The following is a 15,171-nucleotide window of genomic DNA, read 5'->3' on the forward strand; positions in this document are numbered from 1 at the left end:
TTAATTCCCCCAAAACACATTTTATTGGCCTTTCAACAAACAAAAAGAAGAGCCTGCTGTTGAAACACACCAGACAATTAAAATAGATAGCATAAATCTTCAGAAAGACAGTTTTATTAACAGAAGGCTTAGTAATTTTAACAATGAAATACAATTATGTCACTTTCCAGGAGTGCACCATCTCGATACCTGTCAAAACAATTTCCAATCCATGAATCTGGTAATGCAGCCACCTCTTCATTTTAACACCTTCACTCAGTCCTTCAAATTACCGTACTGCAAAATACTGAGGATGTAGTATTCAGCAGGTTTTTACATCTGTCTTACATACTGGATGAACAGAACTGTTAACCGCTTGTATTTCTACATTATGCTAGGCTGTGCACTTCAAATGTTCCATCATACAAAACTCAAGTAGACACGCTTTTTCTTCAACTGGGAAACAGAACAGCTTATAAATTGCTTTAAATACAATGATTTGCAGAAGATTTTGCAGACAACTAGTATAATCTTTGCATTTATGATTTTCTAATAATGGACAGTCAAAAATTCTACTTTGATTTTCTATATCACTGCACCTTCTCTTCCCTAAGAAAAAGCTCTACTGAAGAAAGTGACAATTCTACACAGAATTGGAATTAAACAATGTTCTCTACTGGAACAACTATAAGGAACTCAAGGTGTATAGGGAATTTTCAAAATTTTAATTTTATAAATGATCCACAGCAGTAATTCACAAGATTTTATGGAGTCTTAGTAACACAAATGATTGCTAACATTAACACTCCGAATGAACCCAAGCTAGTCCCTTAGATTTCATTATTAAACCAAGAGGTTCCATATGAGCGTGGTTCAAAAAGTTACACAACATACACAATGTACAAAAACCAAGTGATGAGCATCCTATCCAAATGTAACATACAGTCCTAAAAAATCCATCCATTTAAACAGTAATATGTTCAAGCTGAGGCTTTGTATGGCAGCTCTATGTATTCCATTTTAACCATACAAGTAAAGATGCAGAACAATGAACAAAGATTCCTGCACTTGTGGCAAAAAACTTATTCTATACAGTCAGTTGCAATAAGAACTAAAAGTTATTCCATAAAAAGCTGGAATTTTACATGGTTTGATTCATATACTGGAAAACTGCCTGAACGTTTCTCAATGAACATAATTTCACTGTCCATATACCAAGAATCTCTAAAAAATAAGGTACATAAACAATCTGTGTAACTGAGACTTTATTCAGTTGCAAAGGTAGGACTATAAACAAAACTTTGACCTGTATACACAAAGCAGATTCAGCCAACTTTTAACCAACTCTAGAAATTTCTATTTTGTAATGGCTTACAATAGCACCCACCTATGACATCACTAACTTCATCATGACAGTTTTCCTCATCCAGAATTTCATAAAACCAATCTAGACTCCTTGATAAGCATTACATGGCCAATTTAGCATTAGAAAACTTTCAGTTGATGGGAATCCCTCTTCTCTACACATCTGTACTGGCAGAACTACTGCAAATTTACCCTTGCATAAGTTCTTCTGTAAACAGTTAAACCAGTGTTCCAAGTCTTATCAAAACAAATGTGAAGTTTAAACAATTTATAGGTTCTAATCTAGAACTACTATAAAACAATCTGACTGCATTAATCACAGCACTAATATCTATTCTACAAACATGTTAATGACCAGCTACCCTAGAACAAGTTTGACTTTTCTCGATCCTATTGGCCTCTCATTCAGATCAACAACAGCTGCCATTGCTTCATCACGCGACTCAAATGCAACCATTGCTTCACCTGTGGGCATTCCTTTCTCATTGTATTTTAAGCATACTGAGCCTGGAATTACTTGGTAACCATAGAAGAAATCTAAAATTTCATCGACTGATACAGTAAAGGGCATATTCTGAACTTTAATGACAGTTGGCCCTGGCTTTCCAGAACCAGCTCCAAACCCTGGTGGACCAGTGATATGCAAATTCCCAGGTCCCGGTCCAAACGCTGGAGGTCCACTTAAATGTCCAAGTCCGCCACCAAGACCAGGAGGTCCACTGCCAAAACTAGGAGGCCCAGCTAAATTACCAGGCCCATTTCCAAAATTCTGAGGGCCCCCTCCAAACCCTGATGGGCCACTTAGATTACTAGGACCACCTCCAAAGCCTGGGACATCAATTCCTGGACCAGGCAAACCTGGCAAACCACTACTTCCAATAGATGGCATTCCGGGTCTGGAATCACCAAAACCACCACCTCCTATTCCTGGAGGTGGAAGAGGAGGACCAAATGCATTAGAGCCACCGAAGTTACTGGGAAAATGAAAAGGAGGACCACTGCTTGTATCTTTTGATCCACCACTTATGAAAGAATGATCATCCCCACCAGCATTTTGCACTCCTGGCAAGGTTGTACTTCCTTGCAATTTCAACATTTTTTTCCCTTGGGAGGGAGGATTTCTCTTAATGTCTCTCATTTCTTCAAGGGATATCACCCTAAGGAAAACTTCTCTCCCATTCAATTTCTTGCGATGTAGGCGCTCTGACTTACGAGCATCTTCTTCACTTTTGAACTGGACCAGTGCTTGTCCTAAACCTCGACCATTAGTATCAACAAGAATATGTACAGAGTTCTCTTCCACTGCTAGTCCCTCTAAAAATTGGATGATATCCATTTTGGTAATGTTATAGGGGACATTGGATATATGTACACACAGTTTGGAAGGGCCAGTCTCCCCTTCTGTGCTTATCATAATCTCTCGCTGATCATAGTTGAAGTTCTGAAGTCTTTTCCGGATCATATCTATCTTTTCTAACATAGCTTTTTTAGTGATGGGATGAACTTGAATAAAACGATTTCCTATGTACTGCTTATGATGACATAAAGCTGATTTGTAGTCAGTTTCATTTCTGAACTCAACAAAACCTTCACCAAGCGCTTTCCCATTGGGTCCATACGCTATGTAAATACTATCTTCCACAATATCTAGCTTTTTAAAGAAATCTGTGATATGTTTGTTCTCTGATTCAAAGGGAAGACCTTTTAAATAAACACAGAACCCCTGATCATGTGGAGACCTAGATCTTGACCTTTTCTGACCATTAGGAGATTTGGACATAGATAGAGTCTGAGGAGAAGGATGGTTTTGCCCAGAAGGACCCATGGTTTGCTTGAATGTTATATGGCCTCCAGCAGACACCCACTGTCTCTCTGTTGCAGGACTAACTTCAACATAGCGCTGAATCATCAGCATCCTGTTTCGCTTCAAGGCTTCAAATGTATCTTGAGGAGAGCAAAATTTAACTAATCCATTTCCATTATTGCGCCCAACATGATCTTTTAGTATATGCACTGCATCCACGCGGAGTCCATGGAAAAAGTCTTTGACATCAGATTCTGTTGCTGAAAAAGGCATCCCATGGACACTAACATACAAATCATCTGGATTGATAGGAAGTGATTTCACATTGCTTTGTGAACTGATCTGAATAGGATTCATGGGACTCATAAACATTGGGTTCAAACTACTGCTCAAATTCATTGCTGTTCCTGACCCATTCATTCCAGCAGCCAAAGGTGCTACAGGTGGAGGATTCAGAGGAGGCATTCCTGATAAAGGAGGCATCGATGTCATAGGTGGCACAGGAGGCACAGGAGGTATTGGGGGCACAGGAGGAACAGGAGGCAGTGTAGGCACAGGAGGTGGAACAGGTATGGGAGGAATAGAAGGCATTGGGGGCAATGATGGCAGAGCTGGGATAGGAGGTATTGGTGGAGGTGGTACTGTGTTCATTGGGGATGCTGTACTAGGTATTGTAGAGCTGAACGTGGGACTTCCAAATGTAGCACTAAGATTGGGAGGAGCAGTTACCATACTGGCAGTGGAGAATGTCGGTATGTTTTTGTTGCTTTCATGGACCGAAGTAGCTGCAGTTACTACACTAGGAGAAGGACTGTTAAAATTAGGTACTGTAGTTGGAAGAGTCACCCTACTACTTAATCCAGAACTAGGTGGTGGCCCAGATCTGCTAGCATTTGCTGGCGGCATATCTAAATTTGCAGTTTCAAAACGTCTGCGACTGAGTTCTATCATATTTTGCATTTCAGTTTTACTGCTCAGCAACAGTGTTACTTTGGACCCTTTAATAGAACCACCTGTGCGCATCATACCAAGCCTTGCATCTTCATCAGTGGCAAAAACGATGAAAGCCTCACCCAGCTCACCCCCTACAATATGCACGCCCCCATCAGGAATGGTCAATCCAGAGAAGAAGTGGCGAATGTCCATAGTCCCCGCCACAATTGGGAGACCTTGTAAGCGGATGACCACAGCCATGCTGCGCTGAAACACACACACCTGCAGATGAGAAAAGGTAACGGCTAGGTCAGACTATTTATGACACCATATTATAACCTAGACACTTAAGTCTTTAAATGCTCAAGGATCTTGAGCAGATTTACAGTTTAGGTCCCTATTCCTATGGCATTTTCTACAGAGTATTTCAGAACCAAGATTGTACCAAAGCCTTCCTCTCAATTTCAGCATGAAGTGTTAAAGGCTGTTAGTTTGAATCCAGTCAAAAACTGGTACAAAAACTAAAAATGGCCAAAAAGAAGCCCTGGGAGAAAACTGAGCTTCAGATCTGCGAAGCGTAATCCAATTCACTGGTTGCACAAGCAAATATTTTGTATCCATTTCAAATTCTGGTGCACAAGAAATATTTAGAAGCCAAAATCAAAAATTTAGGGTCCCACTTCCACACAGAAAAACTTATATCAAAATTTTCATCAGCATCACACTTCTAAGGCACTTAAGCATCTAAGCAACTGGAAACTTTTAAACCAAGTTTCAAACAAAAGATTGTCCCCCATTTTTGAAAACAAGGAATTCTGTTCCTTGGCTTTGCAGTTCATTTCCAATCATTCATATACAGTAATCAGAGCAGGCAGCTTAGTGTTTGGATGGAAAATTCTAGAATTCCTAGACACTGCAGAAAATCTCACACCTTAGAAATGTTCTGAAACTCAACCAGGAGCCAGTGATGGATGTCTTCTCTAGCTCCCTAAAAGCAGCCTTATCTATATTATCTTTAAAAACTTGATAGTAGTGAGTTTCAGTCAGCTCTGCAAAAATTCAACTGCTCTGAGTGTATTCATCCAACTACACCAGGACTTTGTTACAAACTTGCCTGGATTAATGGGAGTGAAATCACTGGGCGAGGAGATGGGGCCATACTGAAGAACGCAAGATATTACAATATTTTTTCTCCTCTAATACACATTTTCCCCCAGAAAGTGCTTAGAGCTACTATTCTGTTCTGACATGCAATGATATTATACTGAACAAATGCATTTATCTAACAAACAAAACCCTAAACCTAGCTTAACACTTTTTAAGAAAAAGTGATTTTTTTGTAATATGGGGTTTTTAAACTTAGGCAATTCAACTTATGAGGAGAATTTCCCTTTTTCACTTATGGTTGCAGATAAAAACAATAAATACTTAAGCTGAAATAATGAAGCAACCAAGAACTAAAACTATGAATTACAACTGCTCAATTGGTGTGCTGGAGCATCAGACTTATATAGCCAGCCTTTCAAATCCAATGGTTTCCAAAATGGCTAAGTTAAAATTGGTTAAAACTTTAACTTAAAAATAATATATCCAAAATGTGTAAGATTAACAAGCAAAGAGAAAATATCTCATAAAAACCACTATACCTCAGGCTGTTCACCAAAAATCTGGACAGTAAATGTGATTTACATCTCATTTTAAACATGTTCATCACAAAATCATACAAACAGTATTGAAAATAAGCTTCAGATTGCACTTCAATTCTAATTAAAATACCCCACACTCCTTCAAATAGTTAATGAAGGGCTGCATTGCAATGGGTATTCCCTGCCATCTATGACAGGCATGCAATTTCACTGGCTCTTTCTGGAAAAAGGTATTACATGAAATTTACAAAATACAATCCACAGCAGTGCTGCAGTGCCTAGCTTTAAACTTTATGAGAAAGGCCCTGCAGCTCATTTCGCATAATTTCACTGGTTGTAATGTCAAGGCAACAGATAGTTGTATGGTAAAAAGGTGGACAGAGTATGGGACATTTATGGATAAAAATACTACATATATTAAAGTCAGCCACACGATTAGCTATTTCTATGCTAAACATGTTAGCATTATTTGTGGAAGGTTGTTCTCCACAAGCATGGCCACAACTGAAAAATGGTACTAGATGGTTCTCTTGATTTTCAACCTTTTTTTGTGTGTGGATATAACGCATGTTGGATATAATACAAGCTTGGAATGCTGATTTTTCTCCTTTTATTGAGTGTCCCATATGTTTTTACCAAATTGCTCATATTAATTTTTATAATAAAAGTTTTAAAACAGTAAAACAGATCTGAAACTTGCAATGGCACATTTCTGCTGTCACAAAAGACATACCAAGTGGCAAACAGCATACTGACATGTGAATAACTTCAAGTATGGGAGTTCTTAAAGGTTTGTAAAACAACTCTAGATCCTTAAAAAAATTAACAGGCGTGGTGGTGCATTACTCAAATGGAGTTACAATTAAATGAATTAAAAAATCAGTCCTATGGAAAGTTATCAAATGATCTGTAATGTATGGTCATATTTCCCAAATAATATAAACATTAAATATGTATTGTGCATCAGTATTTGGAAATAGTCCAAGTACTTCTATAATATGGTTTTTAAAATTCAGTAACAAAGATCAGCTGCACCAGTGCTGAACTAGAACACCAGCTACTGACGTTTTCCAATCATAACATTAACAAAAGCATTCAAGATCAGCTCTAACAGCTTAGAGCCTTTTGGGATTTTTTAAAAGACAGTAATAAGCGTGCCATGGTGGCTAGAGCACTGGTCTAGGACCAGGGAGACCCAACTTCAAGTCTCCATTGGGATATTTTGGGCTAGTCACTATTTTTGAGACTAACTTACCACACAAGGCTGTTATGAGAATAAAATGGGGTAAAGGATCCATATATGCCAGCTTAAGCTCCTTGAAGGAAGGGCAAAATAAATATCTAATAAATAAATTAACAGCCTGGCAATTTTAAATTCTGTTAGGATCTTATTTCATATAACTGCAATCTGAGTCGCAGACTGTAAATTTCAACAGTCAATTAAAAACAGTTGTGAATGTCTGTACTGATTACAGGAACTGGAGATATACACCGGGTAACATACATGTTTTATGGAGGATCAGAGTCTTAAAAGGCAGAAGTTTTTAGATCGCATACAGCTTCCATCCAGTTTGTGAAGAACCATGGTCAATGTTGCTCAGTGTTTAATAATATGCAGATTTATACAATACTGTGTATTTTTGTCTTGCTGTTGGGCCTAAGGTTACTCTATGTACAGGCTGACCTTGCTGCTCACTCTACACATTTCAATGTTTCTATGCATCTATTTCAATAATGCGGAAACCCCTATAAATTGTTGCGCAGTACTACTGCCTGGGACACAATTTCAACACAAGAATTTATTATTACATTTACCAACATGCTCGGACCCCAAGTTTCCCTCAAATGGGGACTCAAAGTGGCTTGTAGCAATACCTAGTGTTTATATCCAGAGCTTTCGCTGCAACTGTGAGCAGTTCTGAGGTCAACAAAATTATCTGAACTTGTTTATAGGATAAATACTTCTTTAGGAAGGAATATAATGTTTTGGACCTGTTTTCCTGTATCCAAACATGAATGTTTGGGGTGCTGATTTTCCCACATTATTTTTGTACTTGCAGCCCCATCCCATTCCAGGAAAAATCATTCCTGGGATTGCAGGACACATATGGAGTAATAGCCACATAGTCCAAGCTGCCGCCTGGCAGGAGAATAAAGCACACTGATCACTGCTTGCAGAAAACACAGGAGGAACAAGTTCAAAAGGAATGGAGAGGAAAATTACATGCATATTTCACGAACATATGGCTGGATATCGTCCAAAACTTCCATACGTCACAAAACTGCCTAGACTCATCGAATTATCTACCTAAAATGTAAGGTCATCTACTGTTACTCTTTTAGACAAAAGAAGTGAAATGCTGTTCACATGTAGCCATGAACTTGTTTTTGAAATAGTTAGAATTAACAGTTCACACAGCTGTCCAGTAAAAAAAATTAACAGCTTCCGGGGTGGGGGGATCAACCGCTTCCAGATATAAGTATATCCTACTTCAACACTATTGAGAAGGTAAGATAAAATTACCTGATCAGTGAACTAAGTACATCTAGTTCCAGGTATCACCACTAAGACTGCTTTTAATCAACATAAATGTGTTTGGCAATTCTTTCAGACTAAACGCCAAAAAAGCACATTATAGCATGAAATAAAATATCAAATAAAAGACCTAAGGGAAGACTACTTCATCCAGCATAATTCCAGAATCCCGTTTTATTTTTTTGACAAGCAGCTAAAATGGCTTCCAAAGTATGTCTGGGGAAAAAAAAAAGTTCTCTCCATCTACATGGCTCAAGACACAGTTTTGACAGCTATGTGACTTGCTATACACTAGGAGTTGTAAAAATATTAAACACCTACATACTGCTAAAAATATCAAAAGAAATATTTACAAGAATATGTACAACTGGACCATGAAAGAAAACTACACTCTTTGGTGTTTTAAACTTTTAAAGCTAATCCATATGTTGGAAATAATATTCCAGAGTACATTGGAATTATCCAAGTGTATTCAAAACCATTAATATTTCTTCAAAGTCTCTTACCTGCAAACAGAGGTGTTTTTTTCCTTAATAAGTAGCAGAAGTCAAGTCAATCCTGTGGGCAACCAACTAAAACCAACTTTTAGACTGCAATAAAGAATAAATGGAGGCAAAAATCAATGTAGGCAACACACAACTAAGGTTAGCAGTCCAGAATGAACTGTATATTATGAAAAGTTTGAATGTGAAATACCGTAAGGCATTCCCATTACATGGCAACCAGAAGTTTCATATGGCACAAAGTACAGACGCTTATTCATCACTTACACTGGTCCACAATTAATTGCAATTAATTTTTATTTTGATCAAAATATACCCAACATGAGGCCACTACAGCCAGAATACATACATAACATCATACAACTTCAATCTCTCTCTTGCATTTCCACTTCAGAAATCTAAGCCTGTCTGTATAGATTTTTTAAAGAGGTGCATTTAACTATTTTCCACTGAGAAAAAGGAATCACTAATAACTCTGGTGAACAGGACAACATTTCTAAGAATATGCCTTCTGACCCATTAATAAGTACTTAGAGAAACCAAAGACTTAACATGCTTTCCAAGCCCTGCAACATCTAATAAAAGGAAATCAGGCTCAAAACACTTTACAACACATTTCTTTCCATTTATTTTAACTTCAGAACACCATCACATCTTTCCATCTGAGAACTACAAAAGCTCTCATTTCGTACCACATGATTCTCAACACACTACACAACTGAAATACAGCATTTCATAATTCATAAGTATCCAACATTCAGGAGGTATAAACACACTGGTGCTTGCAACATGCACAACGCACAAGTTCTCTGGCAACCCACCTACTACTACAGAAGCTACATCCCACTTAGAAAGGAAACAATAACACAAAACTGAGAACAACTCCATTGCTTTTTTCTTATGGATAACAACTTTGCAAACAGTGATACAAGTAGTTCCATATCTGTAATTGTGCCCAAATAGATATTAAATAAGCTTTTTGCTTACCACAATGAGTTAGCTATCATTTTTTTCCAAACAAAAGCTTTCAAATCAGATGCCAACATCACCATAAATATTAAAGATACAAATTTCCACACAATTGTAATTAGAATATCACTCTTTCTGTAAAGATCAGAATTGTCCAGAGGACCCAAAACATATGGTGGAATACTTGCTTTCCAAATCAGGCAGTTTCAAAAACTAATTCCAACGAAAGGACAAAATGTGTATACATTTAAGAAGAGATATGGCATAAGTGCATCAAACCTAAAAAATTCAAAATATTTTCAATTAAATAAAGCTATCCAAGTGATTATTTTTGTATAATTCTGATTTTTCTCCCCTTTTTAATTTCTTGGTAGCATTGAGAAGTTTGCCAAGTGGCCATTACTCCACACAAAGTACACACAGCAATACAAAAAAGGCACCCAAAACTCATCTTTCCCTTGAGGTTCCTACTGAACTCCAGAAGCCACAAACCAACATGCTGAATTTTCCCCAGCAGTTCTAGTTTCTATGGTTCTATGCTGCATATGTACTTCCAAGAAAGCATGTCTAAACTACAAGTCAGATCACATGAAATGTCACAACAACAGACATGCCAAGACATTTTACTGCATTAATTTATGCTTCAACTTAATTCTCTATTACCCAATATATGGCCTTTACAAGACAACTCACTTCCAACATGCTGTGTTTATTTTCCAAAATACACACCCATGTCTTGAACAATCTAGATAAATCCCTGCTTATTCTTAAAGTAAACAGAACGCTCTCTGGTACGATATAACATTTTAACACTCAACATTTTCTTGGAGATCCCATACTTAATTGTAGGCAACTAAATAAGAGATTTGTTCCTGTGCTTGCCCAGTAGTTAATTAAGGAGATGGGAAGAAGCGCAGGAATAAAGAAATTCACAAGGAAAGCCAAAACTTAAACACAACTGAAACTGACATTATCTGAAGTTCAAAATAACCTGAATACTAAAAATTCTATCAAAAGCATTTCATCCATTCGTACCTCGTAAAATTATGTAAATCCATAGCCTAGTAGATTCACTCAGGCCTCTCGTTGTATTTTCTACACAAATATGAGATACTTACACAAGCAGTTATGTTACTCAAAAATATAATTTCTTTGTATTACTTTCTAAAACTGGACATAAAGTGGCCAATAAAATACAGCACAATACAGCTCTATTTTATATAATCAGCTTTCAGATCGACACACTACAGTCCGCCCAGTTAATCAGTTTCTCATCTCCTTAATGATTTGTCCCCATCTCTGATCTTAGTCAAAGATCGGTATGAAATAAAAACACCCTACGAGTCTCAAGAAACCAGCACAAACGCCAAACGAGTACAGCAACACCTACAATTCAAGCAGCGATTTATGATCTCACCAAATAAACTCTCCAAACCAAACAACCGGGTTCGGACGTCGCTATCCCTTCCCAGCGCCGGTTTGATTTTTGTGCAGAGAAAAGCTCAAAAAAGGTCACGCCTCGTACTTTCGTCGTGAGAAAATGGCACCCACTGCGTACTTTTGCGACCATCCATGATTAAAAAAAAAAAAAAAGCTTAAAGAAAGATGACAAAAAAATTAGCAAAGTGTTGAAAATTCAGTAGCATTGTTCACACTATTCTTAGGTAGCATCCCTTCGAAATCTAAGCGAGGAAGGAGCTGCATTCGCGTCGGCTACTACAGAGAACGAGACAGACTGCAGGAGCCTCTCTGGTCGGTGCCCCAAACCCCCGCAGCCACGAGCCGGGCCATTTTGTTTCACGCGACAGAGGCGGGTTCCTCGAGTAGGAAGGGCCCCTTGGAGCACCTTCCTCCTCGGCGGGACGGAATGACGCCGCCAAGCCTCGGCCCGAAGACATCATTCAGGACGCCCCCTTTCAGAAGGGCCGCCTGCGGAGGAAGCCGCGGATAACTCACCTACCCTCAAAGGGCTCACAAAACCCACGGGCCTAACCAGACAGCTCTTCCACTGACCCCGAAACAACACCGTCGCCCAGGCGAGGCTCAAAGAGCCCGAGGCGCCGGGCTCAAACGCCTGGCGACGCTAAACGTATCTTCCGGACTTTAAGGACCTACCCGGACCGAAGCTGAAGGAGCCGCCCGAGCTCCGCAGCCGCCGCCGCCGCCCCCCCCCCCCACGGGCCTAATCCCCACCCTCCCGCCTTTTGTGTCTGTCACTACGGGGAGAAAAACACCCGCCGGGCTCGCTGCCGAACAGAGACGTCCGGCCTCCCTCCCCAGTCCCAGCGAGCCAGGGGCCCGGCGTGGGGGACGCCAGATCCTTACCGAGGGGCCTGTGTGGGGAAAAAATAGGGGGGGGTTGGTTAGAAGCAAAACTAACTCGTCACTCGGGCCCCCGCTCCCCGCGCTGAGGCCAGCGCCAGCGACCGAGCAGCACCAGAAAATGGCCGCCCCGCTGCACCGCCTCCAGGCCCTCCTGCGACGCGGAGTGGAGGTGTGGCTCCGCGGCGGGCGGGGTGGGAGAAGCTTGGCCGGCGAGGGATGGCGAGGGGGGGAACCTTGCTTTGGGACCGCCTCGTCCAAGGCGTTGCTTTTGTGTTGTCGCACTTCTGGCAAAACCCGGCATGATCAGTCTGAGGGGAAGGGCAAGAGTCCAGGAGCACCTTAAACACTTAACAAAAATATTTTCTGGTAGGGTATGATGGTATCTGAAGAAGTGAGCTGCGGCTCACGAAAGCGCATACCCTGCCAGAAAATATTTGTGTTAGTCTTTAAGGTGCTCCTGGACTCTTGCCCTTTTCTACTACTGCAGACAGACTAACACGGCGACCCACTGTGAATAGTCTGAGGGAAATCCGTTAGAAGCCCCATAAACGGAAACAGAACTTCTTGTACGGGGGGGGGGGGGTAGCTCGTCCACAGCGGGTCCAGTCAGATTTAAAACAGAGACACCTAGGGTTGCCAACCTCCAGGCACTAGCTGGAGAGCTCCTGCTATTACAACTGATCTCCGGCCAATAGAGATCAGTTCCCCTGGAGAAAATGGCCGCTTTGGCAATTGGACTCTATGGCATCGAAGCCCCTCCCCAAACCCCGCCCTCCTCAGGCTCCGCCCAAAAAAACTCCCACCGTTGGCAAAGAGGGACCCGGCGACCCTAGAGGGACCTGTCACGCTTTTATGTAGGATCCTAGTGCTTTCAAGTCAGCTGCGAATACTGACCTATTCATATAGAGCTGGGATGATTTTGATAGCAGTGAATTATTGGGCTCCTTGCCTAGTTCTTTTAATTGTTTTTAACTTGTAGGCTGTGTGGTTGCCTCTAAGCAATTTCAAGGCCATAGTGGATTATAGCATCTGAAGCGAGCTTTTACAAATAGATACTCATGCTGGAATTAATGTTGTTAGTCTTTTAAGGTTCCACTGGACATCTGTTGTATTTTGGGTCAAACAGTGCTTCAGGACTGTCCAGTTGTCTTTTATGCGCTCCAGGTAAATCATTGTCCATGTGCCTTTGGAAAGAGTTTAGACTGCCTTTTACAAAGTTGATTAACACCACAGATGCTTTTAGGAGGGCTCCTATTTTTCACATTGCAGCACCTGATTGTCCAGAAGCTAAATACTTCAGCAGGGCAAAGCTACATCTTGAAAGTAGTACACACAGAAATACTGATGCATCAAGTAAAGCTAGGCTTACCCTTTCACACAATGCAGGTGTGGAGGCTTATTTTAAGCCATTCAATATGAGTCTGTGGAGACAGGAACATTATAAAGTGTACGATACTACTTTCCCCCCAGCTAAATCAGTGTGCCTATATTTCGCTACAATAAATATGGGATACATACTCAGATCGCTTCAAGAGCCACATCTACATATTTATTAACACAGCAACATAGTCCATGAGTTAACGACGGAAAAAAAACTTTTCTGCTTTATTTTTAAACATGTTTCCATTACCATTCTTCTTCAGTCTTATTCTGTAGCACACATTCTCTTTCTACCCCATTACAGGATGCTGAGGCTACCAGCTCTACTAATCTTCTCTTTTTCTCTTCTAAGTGCTAAAGTACTCTTTACTATTCTCTGCACCACTGCTGCATCTTTTTCTGTTTCCTCTCCCACAGGTATCTTACACTCCCCTCCCCCAGAGTATACCCTTTCCATCACCACAGGCCACTTTTATATTTACTAAATTTTTATATTTTTATATATTTACTCAATTTCTTTTTACTGTTTGACTTGTATATTTTATGCCCTTAAAGGTTTTGGTATTGGTACTCAAGAGGGCTGCTTTACTATAGAAAAAGTTTTGTTGCTTCAATTTTAACTGATTTTAACCCATTATCTGTTAATATGTCTCTTTGTGCTCTATAGTGTATTCTCTCCACACCCCATTAGTCTCCACTCACCCACAGATCTCTGCACCCCATGTTATCCTTTTTCTTTGTACTCCACAGTGCTCTACATTTTCTCTACACCACTTAGTTCCATTACTCCATCTTTCTTTCCCAACCCATCATGCTGCATCCATAGATGGGTTTTGTTTGTTTTCCTCCCCCATTTTCTTTATTCAATTTGGTAACACATAAGGTTTTCAGTCTCCCAGCAATTCATACAGTAAAGTTGTCTCAAACAGAGGTGGGCCATGTAGCTTGGCTAGATAGCAGTAATAGACAGAAAAGCTGACAGCAACACCCAAATACCCCTCTAAAAACAGAGAGATGAGAAACATAGGCATATTGATAGAGGCATTTTCTCACCCAATGTTTATAGGTTTGGACCAGGCCTTAAAAGCCTGCTTCTTATGTGCTGGCAGCATGGAAGCCAGTGCAATGCTTCTCTCTCTCTCCCAAATGTATGGAGTAGCCCTGGTTCACTTAGGAGGACCCCAAGAGGTGTCTGCTAACTACACCAGCCTTTGTGGATTATGAGGCAATGGTGGTGCTTTTAGAACCACAGGATGAGTTCCTCACATTATTCTGGAAACATGGGAAGGACCTATAATATTTCTACAAAGCAGAAGGAAAGCACTGCAAACAATGTGTATTTGTAATTTCCCTGTGGGGTTGCAAATAGAGCAGGAAGCCACAATTGAACCCCAGGGATCTTCTCAAACACTGACAATTGTTTCAGAAGTATATATAAAATGAAAATAGCCCTCCAAAAGTGTTTCAAAGACATTATCTGGCTACTCCAGAAAACACATACTATCTTGGTAGTAGATGTTGCAATTCTTTGAAAACCAGCTTTACAATGTTAAAGGTAATATAAGTTACTATCACAGTAGTATCAATACCCATACTACTGCAATCCAAGAGTGTACGGAGAACTTCAGTTAGCTTACTTGATACAGAACTCCTTCCTCCTACATAAAGTACAGTTCTACCTCACCAGACCTTTTTTGTGATGCATCGGACTTGCCCTCAAGGCAAACAGAG

The 15,171-nt window shown here is 40.1% G+C and overlaps 1 protein-coding gene across 4 annotated transcripts in view; it reads right to left on the reverse strand.

The window, feature by feature from the left end:
• LOC130473926 (RNA-binding protein 12-like) overlaps nt 1-11,705 on the reverse strand; it is a 60,651-nt gene extending 48,946 nt beyond the window's left edge. The window contains exons 1-2 of one of the 4 annotated variants that reach the window (XM_056845573.1): nt 8,770-8,997; nt 1,715-4,363 (exon numbers count right to left, since the gene is read on the reverse strand). In XM_056845573.1, coding sequence (XP_056701551.1) covers nt 1,715-4,342 — 2,628 coding nt within the window. In that variant the 5' untranslated portion in view covers nt 4,343-4,363; nt 8,770-8,997. Of the gene's footprint in view, nt 1-1,714; nt 4,364-8,769; nt 8,998-11,691 lie in introns of those variants that run through there. The other 3 variants (XM_056845572.1, XM_056845569.1, XM_056845571.1) reach the window with 3 other exon arrangements.
• Between the last annotated feature and the right edge of the window lie 3,466 nt (nt 11,706-15,171).

Source organism: Euleptes europaea, chromosome 2 (genome assembly GCF_029931775.1).
Source record: "Euleptes europaea isolate rEulEur1 chromosome 2, rEulEur1.hap1, whole genome shotgun sequence".
Lineage (NCBI taxonomy): Eukaryota > Metazoa > Chordata > Lepidosauria > Squamata > Sphaerodactylidae > Euleptes > Euleptes europaea.